The sequence below is a fragment of the Rattus norvegicus genome, chromosome 7 (assembly GCF_036323735.1).
Source record: "Rattus norvegicus strain BN/NHsdMcwi chromosome 7, GRCr8, whole genome shotgun sequence".
NCBI lineage: Eukaryota > Metazoa > Chordata > Mammalia > Rodentia > Muridae > Rattus > Rattus norvegicus.
This window is the reverse complement of record NC_086025.1, coordinates 55,433,188-55,446,129: the sequence shown is the minus strand read 5'-3', so window position 1 is coordinate 55,446,129 and position 12,942 is coordinate 55,433,188. Positions and strand designations below refer to the sequence as shown.

The 12,942-nt window shown below is 44.3% G+C and overlaps 1 protein-coding gene across 1 annotated transcript; it reads left to right on the top strand.

The window, feature by feature from the left end:
• Positions 1-4,744: 4,744 nt before the first annotated feature.
• Positions 4,745-6,926, top strand: Tmem186l1 (transmembrane protein 186l1). Its single transcript, XM_063264462.1, has 2 exons — positions 4,745-4,772; positions 6,272-6,926. The coding sequence occupies exons 1-2, from the start codon at positions 4,745-4,747 to the stop codon at positions 6,877-6,879; spliced, it is 636 nt and encodes a 211-aa protein (XP_063120532.1). The 3' UTR covers positions 6,880-6,926.
• The last annotated feature ends 6,016 nt before the right edge of the window (positions 6,927-12,942 follow it).

Sequence of the window (12,942 nt, the reverse complement as noted above, 5' to 3'; positions counted from 1 at the left end):
ACACTCCTTAAATAGCATTGCGGTCCCAATTCATCACCGTATTACTACACCAAAAACCGCAAACTCTTCACAAGCTATGGAGATGGCCTTCCTCAGTATTAGTGGAGCCACAGAAACTTCTGCATTAGACTCTTAAGTCAGCCCTCACATGCCTTTGGTTTCTAGCTTGTGGGAGAGCTCACATGTGGGAGAGCTCACATGTGGGCAGTCTGCCTGCCTGCAGTGCGTGCAGTGCGTGAGTGTATGCAGAGGGAGGGGTGGAAAGGGTGTGGATGTGGAGAGAATGAGCCATGCTCTCCACGGTCTATCCCTTTGGTAAATTTCTCTTCAAAGGTATCTATCTTTTATCAAACAACTTCAGTTAGGTCTGTCTTACTCTTTGGTATTTTACTAAAAATTTAAACTTAAAAAAGACGGCACTGCTGTATTTTACCACTCCTCCCCAGAAGGCACGTTAGAATTCATGCAAATATGCCCATCTGAGGTTTTGTTTTACAGCCTCCCAAAAGGACAGTATTTCTCTATATAAAACGTAAGTTCTAGTTCAACTTCCCCTGGACAATGGTATCTTCTGGTCTTACATCTACTGCAAAAGAAACCATTTAACCAGGTCCTCCTGGGTAAAAGAATATCCACTCCAAAGACACATGTAAATTTTAATTCTAGGAAAAGAACCAACTGGAAACCGAAGATTAACAATTCATTATACTTTTCAAACGTTGTTGTAACTTAGGACCTAGGAGATAGCCCAGTCAATTTACAACAAGCCTGTCATGAGCCTGTGGTGGTGGTACATGACTTTAATCCCAGCACTCAGGAGGCAGAAGCAGGCACATCTCTGTGAGTTCAAGGCCAGCATGGTCTAAGGAGTGAGTTCTTGGACAGTCAGGAATATACAGAGAAACCCTCTTTGAGAGAGAGAGAGAGAGAGAGAGAGAGAGAGAGAGAGAGAGAGAGAGAGAGAGAGAGAAGGGGAAGGGGAAGGGAAGGGGAAGAGGAAGAGGAAGAGGAAAAGGAAGATGATGACGACCAAGCGTGTCTAGAATCCTTATAAAAACTGGGGCTTGGTGGTGTGTTCTTGTCGTCTCAGTTCTAGGGAGGCAGAGACAGACTGATTCCTGGAAGTCACTAAGCAGTCAGCCTACCCTAACTGATGAGATCCAGGTTGGTGAGAGATCCTTTCTCAAAACAAGGTAGAAGGCCCCTGAGGAACACCACCTTAGGTTGTCCTCTGTCCTTTACACACATACACACATGTGCATGCACACCTGCACATGTGCACCTGCACATACACACATGCATACACTCGAATGCATGCACACGAATGTACACCCACACACATAAATAATCATAACATCAGCAGATACCCAACACAGAAGTTCTTCCAAACGTGAGGGGAATGTTTTAAGTAAATCCATATACCAACTGTTGAAAAGCAATCTGGTGAGATTTGGAAAGAGAGTCAAGAAGACAGATCATGAAACCATGCACTGCAATACAGCACAATAAAACTGTGTCCTAAAGATCATAGTAATGGTGAGCAGAGCTAGGATGGATCTAGAGAGTACAATGTGTGGAGTATACTGTGGAAAACAAAGGAGAGATGACTTGAAGATGGGCAGAGGAGACAATTGCAGCACACGTTAAAGACAAAAGAGTGGGCACATAAGTATCTGCCACAGAGCAATGCTAGGAAGAAGGAGCTTCACTTAGCGCACAGCTGAGCCTGGGTCAGATGTTGACAGGAAGTAAGAATTGTTGGACAAGTTAGAGTATCTCAATGGTGCACATGAGGCTCCAAGATCTATCCTCCTGGAGGGGAGAGATAGAGACATATATAGAGGGACAGAGACTCCTTGAAAGTCTAGTTATGACACAGCCACTAACTCACTAGAAGACAGCAGCAGACATTGGTGGAGCCTACCATCCAATGCCCATTTGCTACTTTGTATCTTCCTTTCCAAACTAAGAGAAGCCAGGCTTAATCTCTGCATTCATTCATCTTAGTGATGCTGTTTGTTTCCATGGAGACGGACTGAAGACTCAAAAGGGTCAGTGATGAACGGTCCAAGTCTTAACCAATGAGGCATGAAGAAAAGTTACTTCTATGCCTCAGGGTTCTGTACACTCAGGAAGAAATGGCTCCTTCTTTCAGTGGATACTTGCATCTCAGGAGGCACCAAGAACCACTACAGTCAGCCTACAGCAGGAGCTGGCTTGAACTGACCCATGAACTAAGGATGTCAGAGCCAGCAAAATGAGAAAGTTTCTTCCCTTGATGCTGTCACTGAACTGCTAATGGACTGTTAATGAATCCTACCATGCTACCGTCATATACTTCTTATATGAGAGATGATATACGCTTCAGTCAGTTGCCTTAGGATGTCTACTGTTTGGAGCCAAACCATCCATACTGACCATGTAGCCTTGGCTCAATCTAGCTCACCCCCACACCACCATTTCGCTGGAAACTGAAAACATTTTTACATTTGTATAGTGTATATATGTGTATGTCTGTGTGACCACATGTCAGGATACATATGTAGAGGACATCTGTCTTGGCAACAAATACTTTTATCCACTGAACCATCTCACCAGCCCAAGGATAGCCTTTCAAATGGCTCTTCCAAACCCCAAAGCCATAGTTTCATCAGTTCTGGCAGAAAGATGTACAGTCATCTGTTGAGAGGTTGCAGACAACTAGGCAGAAGTTTGAACAGAAATACAGCAGGAGGATCTATAAGTTTGAGACTTATGGACTGGCAGAGGACAGAAACTGCGGAGCCAATGCTACAGGCTGTCAAATGCGTTGCTGTAACAGTATCACATGGTTTTGTGCTTGTAACATTTTACAAAGTTGCCATCATGACTACTTTCTAAAGGCAAGCTAAGACAGGGGTGTCAAATAATGTCCCTAAGTTTTTGAGGCTGCCAAGGTTTTAGCAATGTCACATTTTCAAAGCAAGAATGAAGACCAGCTGATCCAACCCCTGCTGAGGAGGGTCAGTGTTTTGAAACTAGTTCTGGAAAATTATGGCAGACGGAAGGAAGGAGTGAAGAGCGGAAGGAGTTTGTGGGAGATAACGATCACTTCTACCATAAGTTTAGCAGTCAGAGGGACAAAAGGAAAAGACTGTGTTCCAAGGAAGCAACAGGTGTGGGGAGGAAATGGGTAATTTTATCTTGGTTGTCAGGTAGAAAATAGCTGTGCACACTGGTGGACAGACAGACAGAAAGGGGACAATGGAAAAGGAACAGAGGATGGCTGGGAGCCTGCTGAGGCAGCAAGCACAGAGGACCCAGGAGAAGACAGTTTCCTTGGCTTCTCTCTGCTCAGCCTGCTCCCCCAAATCCTGCTGAAGTAGGAACTCTGGGAGCTGACTGATGGCCAGACCGAGCTGATGTAATCACTGCCACAAAGCCCTAAATAATGGATAAACCTTATTTCTTTTATGCCTTTTTTAATAGCCCTGTATAAAAGAACCTTTGGAAAAAGACCAATTTGTCTTTCCAAAGCTTATTTTTTAATGCATAATTAATACAGAAAGTATCACCAGCTGGTGAAAACCAAGGCCCATCTCATTCTCCTACCAAAGTAGATCCTACAAAAGAGGAAGAAGTATTATGGATTGTTTTGGATTTTGAGGCTTGTTTCATTCATTCATTTATTCATTTATTTATTTATTTTGTCTGTTTTGATTTGAGGTTTTGGTTGTTTGGTTTTGGAGTCATTGTCCTACACTGACCAGGCTGGCCTCAAACTTGCCATGTCACCTGAGTGGCCTCTAACTTCTGATCCCCTTGCTTCTACTTCCCAAGTGCACTGGGAGTGAGCCAATGGCTTCTTGCTAGCTACTCAACTGCTCTACCAACCCCTCTATCCCTAGCCAAGGAAAAAAGTTGTTATAAATAAATTGGGGTGGGAGAGGACGGTTGTGTGGATAAACTGCTTGCCTTATAAGTGAGCGCTAACCCTCATAAAAGCCAGGCCAGCATGACAGCCACCTGCAATCCCAGTGCTCAGGAGGCTGAGACAGAGGACCCACCAGGCAAGCTGCAACTGTGAGTTCCAGATTCACTGAGAGACCCTGCTTCAAAAACTGAAGTAGAGAGAAACCAAGGAACACATCCCATCAACTTTGGGTCTACATTTGTATGCCCACACATGTCTACACACTCATACACACCACACACACACACACACACACACACACACACACAAGAGAACATCACACCGTACATACGTGCAAGACACAAATAGATGAAAAGTGGAAAGGGGTATGGTAGACATGCCTGTAATCCTAGAACTTGTGGGCTGAGGCAGGAGGATAGCAAGTTCAAGGCCAGATTGCATCAAATAAGACCCTGTCTTTAAAAAAAAAAAGAATAAATACAGGCTGGAGAAATGACTTGGCATTTAAGACCACTGGCTGCTCTTCCAGAGGACCCAGGTTCAATTCCCAGCAACCACACAGTGACTCACAACTGTCTGTTCTAAGGAGACTAGGCAATCCAACACCCTCGAATACACATATGTGGGGGCAAAACACCAGTACACATGAAATAAAAATAAATTAATGTTTTAAAGTGAATAAATAAATAATTAAAATGCCTTTATATTGGGCCCCCAAACCACTGGAAAACCTAGATCTACATTCGGGAAAATCTAAACAGAATTATAACAGCTAAGATTTAATAGGAGCATACTGTAGTAGTCGATGCTGTACACTTCTTACGTGTAATCATGTTGAATCCCTGTAATACCTTCTGCGGTAAATGTCACTAATTACATCTCACACGAAGGAAGCAGATGCTCAGGGAGGTCTTCACGCCCAAGACCATTTAAGTGCACAATTCTATAGCAGTTGTCAATATCTGACTTGTGTACATACACTGAAGTTGTTTGTCACTCTTCCTGCAAGAGTATCTCCTCATCTCAGGGCAGCCACCACAAAGTATTTATTTTTATCACTCCTGCTACATATTCAGATACATGGAAAAGCAGTCACGACAGGCTAGCAGGGGTTCTCAACCTTCCTAACGCTGTGACCCTTTAATACGGTTCCTTGTGTTGTCGTGGTGATGTGACATCAAAGGAGTCACTTACAGGTTGAGAAGCACCGCACTAGATCGCAGCCTTTCAACCCATGCGCTCGGGAGCCTGCAAAGATCTTTAGAAAATAAACTCAAAGGAAGGTGCTTTCATTTAAAAATGGCTTAGAAGATCATGAGGCATACCCAGCAACTAGGAGCTAAATCTCCAGTCCCCTGAAAGGGATAAAGCATCGTTTAAATTTCCAAGGAGGAACACGCCTGTAGCACGTAAACTTGGTACATGAAGCTAAAACCCTCTGAGTTGAAACTGAATGCCCTCTATGAGATGCTAAAGTGGGATGTGTTTAGTGATCTCCCCCTCAGCAGAAGCACAGTTGATGTTCCCAAGTGGAGAATGTGTGTGTTCCATGGTGCCTTTCCCTCTTGGCTTCTATGAGCACGCTGATGTACCAAAGGCCCCAGCTCCACAGTTTTCTAAATCCACCAGCAAAACAGTAGACTGCCCTGCTTAGAAGAGAGGAGAAACATTGCAGGAAACGCTCTCTGGAGGCTGGAGGTACATCCGGGTGGGAACGGAGCCACAGGCAAGGGCTTGGTTTCCACCTCCAGCCCTGCACACAGACGCAACACACCATTCTGGGGTCGCATGATTGGGTATGTATGTAAGTGCTGGCATGGTATCTGTATGATTTGTGGTGTGTGTTTTGTTAATTTATGTGTGTGTGTGCCCGTGTGAGTTTATGTGCACCATGCATGTGCTGGTGCCCTGAGAGGCCTTGGAACCCCTTTGGAACAGGAGTCACAGGTAGTTGTGAGCCACCTGGTGTGGGTGCTGGGGACTGAACCCGAATCTTTTGCAGGGGCAGTGTGATGGTTTGTATATGCTTGGGCCAGGGAATGGTGGCACAAGGAGGTGTGGCCTTGTTGGAATAGGCGTGTCACTGTGGGCGTGGGTTTTAATACCCTGGCCCTAGCTGCCTGGAAGTCAGTCTTCTCTTAGAGGCCTGCAGGTGAAGATGTTGAACTCTCAGCTTTTCCTGTACCATGCCTGCCCGGATGCTGCCATGCTCCCGCCTTGATGATAAACCTCTGAACCTCTGTAAGCCAGCCCCACTTAAATGTTGCCCTTATAAGAGTTGCCTTGGTCATGGTATCTCTTCACAGCAGTAAACCCTAAGACAGGTGATAAAAGTGAATTGCACTCTTAACTGCTGAGCCCTCTCTTCAACGCCACCCTCTGCATGGAGGAGGCCTCTACAGCAACTGTGGTGCCGCACTGGGCAGGGGGATTCCGTAAGGTGGGTGGGGAGAAGCCAGCAGGCACAGAGACTGAAAAAAATCCACACAATCTACCGCTTCAATGCCATCAGAGCACTTGGGTTCCTGTCTCGGCTGAAGTTGGCACAGATGGCTGTGACTGTGATGGCCTCGCCCCCAGGCTTCTACTGCTACTCACAAGGCCTCATGACCCTCAGCTCACTGGGCCTTATGAGTGGGATTGCCCGCTTTGCCCTGGTCATGCTGTGCTGGATGAGCCACTTCTTCTGGAGACTGATGGGTATCCTCTATGTGAATGAGTCAGGTACCCTGCTTCGAGTGGCCCACCTGACCTTCTGGGGCTGGCGACAGGACACATACTGTGCCGTGTCAGACATGATGCCCCTGTTAGAATCCGAGGAACAGGTCCAGGATGAGTTCTTGGGCATCCAGCAGTACAGTGGCAAGCAGACCTTCTACCTCACCCTACGCTATGGCCGAATCCTGGAAAGGGATCGTTTCTCACAAGTGTTCAGAACCCTGGCCACACTAAAGAACAGCAAGTAGGCTGCTTGTAACCCTGGTCAAGAACATGGATGAGACAAAAGCTAATACCAGGGACTGGGCCGAAGCTCACTTTGTAGACTGCTTGTGTAGCATGTAGTACTTCACGTCCTGGGTTCAGTCCCTAGCACTGCATACAACCAGTCATGACTGTGCCTGTACTCAGTACTGGTGGCATAGGCAAGTGAAAAGTTCAAGGTTGCCTTGGGCCAAAAAGGAAGGCATTCACCAGCTTTAGGAAAGAGCCCTTAGTGGATCATTACACTATATAGGACATCCCGTCAGATAGTGGTCAGAAGTCTCTATGAAGAGGCAGTTCCTGGAGGAGCACTATGCCAAGATCACTGAGGCAGCCTGCTGCTGTGAAACTGGAAGGCGGGAGGGTTGGCAGAGGAGCATAGGACGTGGAGCCTGGGGACTTGGGTTCTGCTGAGCCTTAGTTCCTTGACCTGGGACAGGGTGTTGAATTTCTGAACCTTGAATTGCACTCTGAGATGGAAGACCTTCCTCTCATGGGGACGGGTATGAAAATAAGAATAATGGCGGAGGCCGTGGCTGTGGCTTTGTGACAGAGCTCTTGCCTAGCATGTGCAAGATACTAAGTTCCATTCCAGCACCACAGAACAGGCAAAACCAGTGTGTAAGGTCAGCAGCCGTAAGTTAAAACGTAAAGCAAGGCTTCCAGGCTGCCACTGGGGGCCCAGCACCGGTCCTCAGGCTCATCAGCTGGATGGCCACAGCTAAAGCCCAGAGTGGACTTGTTTTTCCCGTCAGGAAGTCACTGTACACCAACTGAGGTAGGGGCAGCACCCCCTGAGACTACGTGATCACCAGGAGGTCTGGGGTGCTCACACTCAGCTTTGCAGGGTCACTGGGGCAGAGGGACTCTGTCCAGGCAATAATTCATCATCTGAAGGACACTGTGTGTGCTGCTTTTCACAATGAATAAGAAACACATGCTTACTAGGTGATTGTATCCGCATTAAAGGAAAGCAGCCCTGGTCTTTGTAATTTGTCCATCAGAATGCTTTGTTTTGTAGCTATTTAGCAATTTCCTCCCCTTAAGAATTTGTCTTTTGGGGTGGAGAAGATGGCTCAGAGGTTGAGAGCACTGACTGCTCTTCCAGAGGTTCCAAGTTCAATTCCCAGCAACCACATGGTGGCTCACAACCATCTGTAATGAGATCTGGTGCGCTCTTCTGACATGCAGATATATATGCAGAACACTGTGTATACAATAAATCTTTAAAAAGAAAAAAATAATATTAATCAAATGCCTGCGAGATGGCTCAGCAATTAAAATCTCTTGCACCACAAATCTGACAGCCTGAGTTCAATCCCCAGAACCCTGAGTGGAAGGGGAGAATCAGTTCTTAAAAGCTCAGCCCTCCACCCACGGAGTGCACCATGATATGCACACACTTTCACACAAACACAACAACAACAATAGTAACATTTTTTTTTATTAGAGTGTTGAGGACATAGTTCAGTGGTGGAGCCCTTGGCTACTCTGTGTATGAGATCCTGGATTCCATCCACAGCACTGAAAAAAACAAAACAAAATAAAAAACAAAAAACTTGCTGACTTTGAGCCAGGAGTCCAGTTACATACCTGTAATCCTGGCATTCCAGAACCTGAGGTAGGAGGATCTCAAGTTCAAGGCTGTCCTGGGCCATCTAACAAGACTCGGTCTAAAACCCAACAAAAGAAAACCCTATGAGGAATTTCAAGACAGCAACAGGAAAACCTTAACTGAAGGGCAGAGCCCCTCTGGATGAGGACACTGAGTCACCGCACGAACCACGAGCCCTGGAAGCTATCACTGGTGCCACCATTTCTCTTTGGAAACAACATAGTCTCCCTAACTTCATCCATGTTTTTATTTCTTAAGATATCTATCTTTAGCCCAACTTTTTCCAAGAGTTTAAGGATCAGCATGTCTACAGGAATTCCAACTTCTTGTGTCAGAGCAAAGAACATAACTGTTCTCCTGGACCATGGGAAAATTCGGCAGTCATCCCATTCACAAGGATTCGTGGTGCTTGGCGATATGCATGCAACCTCTTTCCTACTCTGGAAAGTGCCTGCCACCTCTCAGCTAGGACACACAAGAGGTTATGCCCCTCCAGTCAAGAGCATGAAGTACCCCAACAGGCCTAGTTTTCCAATCCTTCCGTTCTTCTCACGGAAGAAAACCAAACTGTTTTATGTGTGTATACATATGTGTATGGAGGAATGAGTAGAGGTTAACCTTGAGTGTCAGTCACAGGTCCTTGTCTACTTCACAACAATGCTCTTCACCAGCTTAAAGATCACACTAGACTGGTGGAACTGCCCAGAGAGCCCAGAGATCCCTCTGTCTCTGCCTCCCCAGCACTGAATTTCATTTGGAACTGGAGTACAGGTGGCTGTGAACTGAACTCACAACCTTTGGAGTGACTCGCAACAACTTTGGAGTGGTGTGTGGCATCACTCCAACCATTTTTGCCTGAGTTCTGGAGATTAAATTCAGATTGTCATGCTCTCAAAGCAAACGCTCTACCCACTAAGCATGCACCAGGCCTTCTGGTGAATGAGCTTTTTGCACATGGGTGGTGTAATGTGTGGATATGTGTTCACATATGTAGGGGTTTACACGTGTGCATGATGCACATGCTAGTGAAAGCCAAAGACTGACATCAGGTGTCTTCTTCTACTGACCTCCCCTTTATGCTTTGAGGCAAGGTCTCTCACTTCTACTCAGAGCTCACCAATTTTGCTGGTCTAGCTGGCCAACTTGCTCCAGGGATTACCCCATCTCTACTTCCCATGCACTGGGATTACAGATTGGCTACCAAGCCCATCCAGCATGTGTACGAGTGCCGGAATCTAATTCCAGACCTCACATTGACATAGCAGGGACTTTGCCCAATGAACTGTCTCTCAAGACCCCGAGTGAATTTATTGATGTGCATTTCCTAGATTACTTGGGGCTATTAAACGTTAGTTCTGTAACATTAGGTTACTGATGTTACTATCTATTGAGCATTAGAATTGCTGCAACATCCTTTCTTAGTGAACAGCCTTGCCTTTGATATTGAAATATCCAGTGAATAGGTTATTCATAAGTGTCTCCTTTTTCAAAAAAAAAAAAAAACCACAATGCTCACTGCAGATTTTACCCTATGTCCTTCCTATGAGGTTAGAGCAAGAAGAAAATCTATAGAAGCCTCCCGTGTTCGTGTTCACTTTAGTGCCTTGAACCCTCTTTGAATTGATGGGTTAATCTAGTTGCTCCTGTTTATTGCAACTTAGACACTTCTCTTTAAAGTTCACACCTACAATCTCAGCTGCCTGGTGGATCAAGGCAGGGGGATCTTGAGTTCAAGGTCAGCTTGGGCCACGTAACACTATTGCTTAAACAATTTTTTTCAGCAGCCTTGAATTGCCAGGAATTGCTTAGAAGTCAGGTGACCGTAGCCTTTGCAACAACTAGCAACTTTTAAAAACAATGATGTCAGCATAAATCTGTTAATTTTCTCATGTTTTTAAGTATCCGCATTTCGATTTGAGTTGTGGCTGGGTAGGCCAAAGCCATTTGTCCCTATAATCAGATCATGGATGAAGGTCAGCTGTCAGCTACTCAAGCAAAAAGGATACAGAATCTTAAGTTCTTAAGTTCAAAAGTAGATCCAAGCAAAAGAAGAAGCACGAAGGTGCTATATGCTAGAATCACAGCAAGCCATAAGGCAGGACACATACTCAAGCAAGAGAAAGCAATGTAGACCGTGATAGCCCAAGCCAGCAGTCCATATATGAATAGACTGGTGCACAGTGCACAACTTATGTGTTGCCATCAACCCCGATTTAAAGGGAAACAGAGAGAAGCCAGGATGCCCATTCAGGGGGAAGTAGGTGTTCATGATGAAAGCAGTCTGTCCCGGTCACATTGCCAAGAGATGGCCTGTGGGTCAGGGCAAAGTCATGAATACCACAGGAGCACAGGATTAGAGCAGAGAGAGCTTACATTGGCCCTGGAATTAGATTTGATTAACACTGGAGAATTTACACCAATTCAGACCATCAACTCAATTGTTAAATTTTAAGAAATTTTGAATGACAGCTATTAAACATGACTATTCTTTCTTCTTCCTCTTCCTCCTCCTCCTCTTCCTCTTCCTCTTCCTCCTCCTCCTCCTCTTCTTCTTCTTCTTCTTCTTCTTCTTTTTTTTCTTTTTTTTTGGAGCTGGGGACCAAACCCAGGGCCTTGCACTTGCTAGGCAAGCATTCTACCGCTGAGCTAAATCCCCAACCCCAAACATGACTATTCTTAAATTCTATCATATAAAGTTATAACTAACAAGTTATTGGTTTTAAAAGTAATACAGAGACCATTACACACACACACACACACACACACACACACACACACACACACACACCCCTAATCAAAATGCAGAGTTGTGGAGCCCAAGTCCCAACTGATACATCTACTATACAACTTCTGTCATGTGACTGCCTAGACATGACTTGAGCAAAGACTACCCCAACAGACATGCTAGCATGTAAGGTAGAAAGCTAGGTCCTCAACCCTACACAAAGTATGGGCACCTAACATATGCTGAGAACAGGAGAAATAGTATTCCCAAAGCATAGCAATACCAAATGGTCAGCCCTGAAAACACGCACACAGATAGTGTTACACAGACTGAGCTGCGTGCACTGATAAATACATTGAAAAACAGGTAGACATAAATATACATGTGTGTATTTGTGTGTATATGTGTGCATATAATAATAATTAAAGAAAAGAGGTCATCAATTTGAAAGAGAGTAAGAAGGAGTATGTGGGAGAGTTAGGAGGAAGGAAGGATAATTGGCATATTATCTCAAAATATAAAAAATTATGCTTAAAAATTAATAAACACCCAAAATATTTTAGAATGATATAGCCTAAAATAATAGGCAAGTGAGAATTTGTCACCTACCCCAAAGGGGGGCCAGGGTGTTGTATGTGTCATTTTCTGTAACTACCACACCCTATTTCTGAAACCCAAGAATCATTTTAGACTCCTTCCTTCCTCCCATCCCTTTAGTCACTTAATAATCACGAAGTCCTCAAAACAGCATTTCAGTGAACTGCTATAATGGCCAGTTTGTACTTCCTACCCACACCAGCCAATACTGAAAACACATACATACATACATACATACATACATACATACATACATACATACACATATACATACACACATACACACAAATACACACACATACATACACATACATACACACACATACAGTCACACACATACACATGCACACATACTCACACATATACACACATACTCACACATACTCACACATACTCACACATATTCATATATACATACACACACACACACTAAAAATAAATGGCTAGATAAACAGAGTAGAAAGCAAAGACTTCAAAACTCAAGTCCACTTCCTTCATTATTGTACTTAACTTAAAATTACTACTTGAACTTGTCACAAAAGTTTTGAAAATCTTACAAGTGTTGCGTTTATTTAGCAAAGGGCTGATAATCTGCCCACCACACTTTGAGGAGCATGTCTGATAAAGCCACTATAGATTAAAAATAGCAAAAGTCAGAAGTGCATTAATAACCCTAGCCTGCCAAGTATGGGAGCTCAGCCATGTGATACACCTGCCTGTCATTCCTCATGGTCACATGGCCTCCTGGGAGGTGGGCTTTCTGCTGCCTTCCAGCACCACAGACAGCATCATACAGCAGAGTACTAACCTGGGAAAGGTCTGCCTTCAAAATATGGAGTAGTTTCTCTGGCTGGGTATTGTTTCCATGATAAAGTTAAACATACACATATACATAAATGTGTGTATGTATACATATACACATGTATATGTTTATATGTATGGTATATACATATACACACATATACAGATATGTACATATGAATATATACAAACCTTAAAATGACTAATAGATGTTATGTATTTATATACGTATAATATAAATACATGTATATGTTATACATGTATAATATAAATTTATACATGTATAATATAAGTATATAATACTGATAC

Bases quoted from the DNA above. Each gene is read 5' to 3' on its own strand.
- Tmem186l1 (XM_063264462.1), top strand. From the start codon at position 4,745: ATGTTGAATCCCTGTAATACCTTCTGCG. The intron at 4,773-6,271 runs GTAAATGTCACT...TTAACTGCTGAG, and splicing joins TCCCTGTAATACCTTCTGCG to CCCTCTCTTCAACGCCACCC.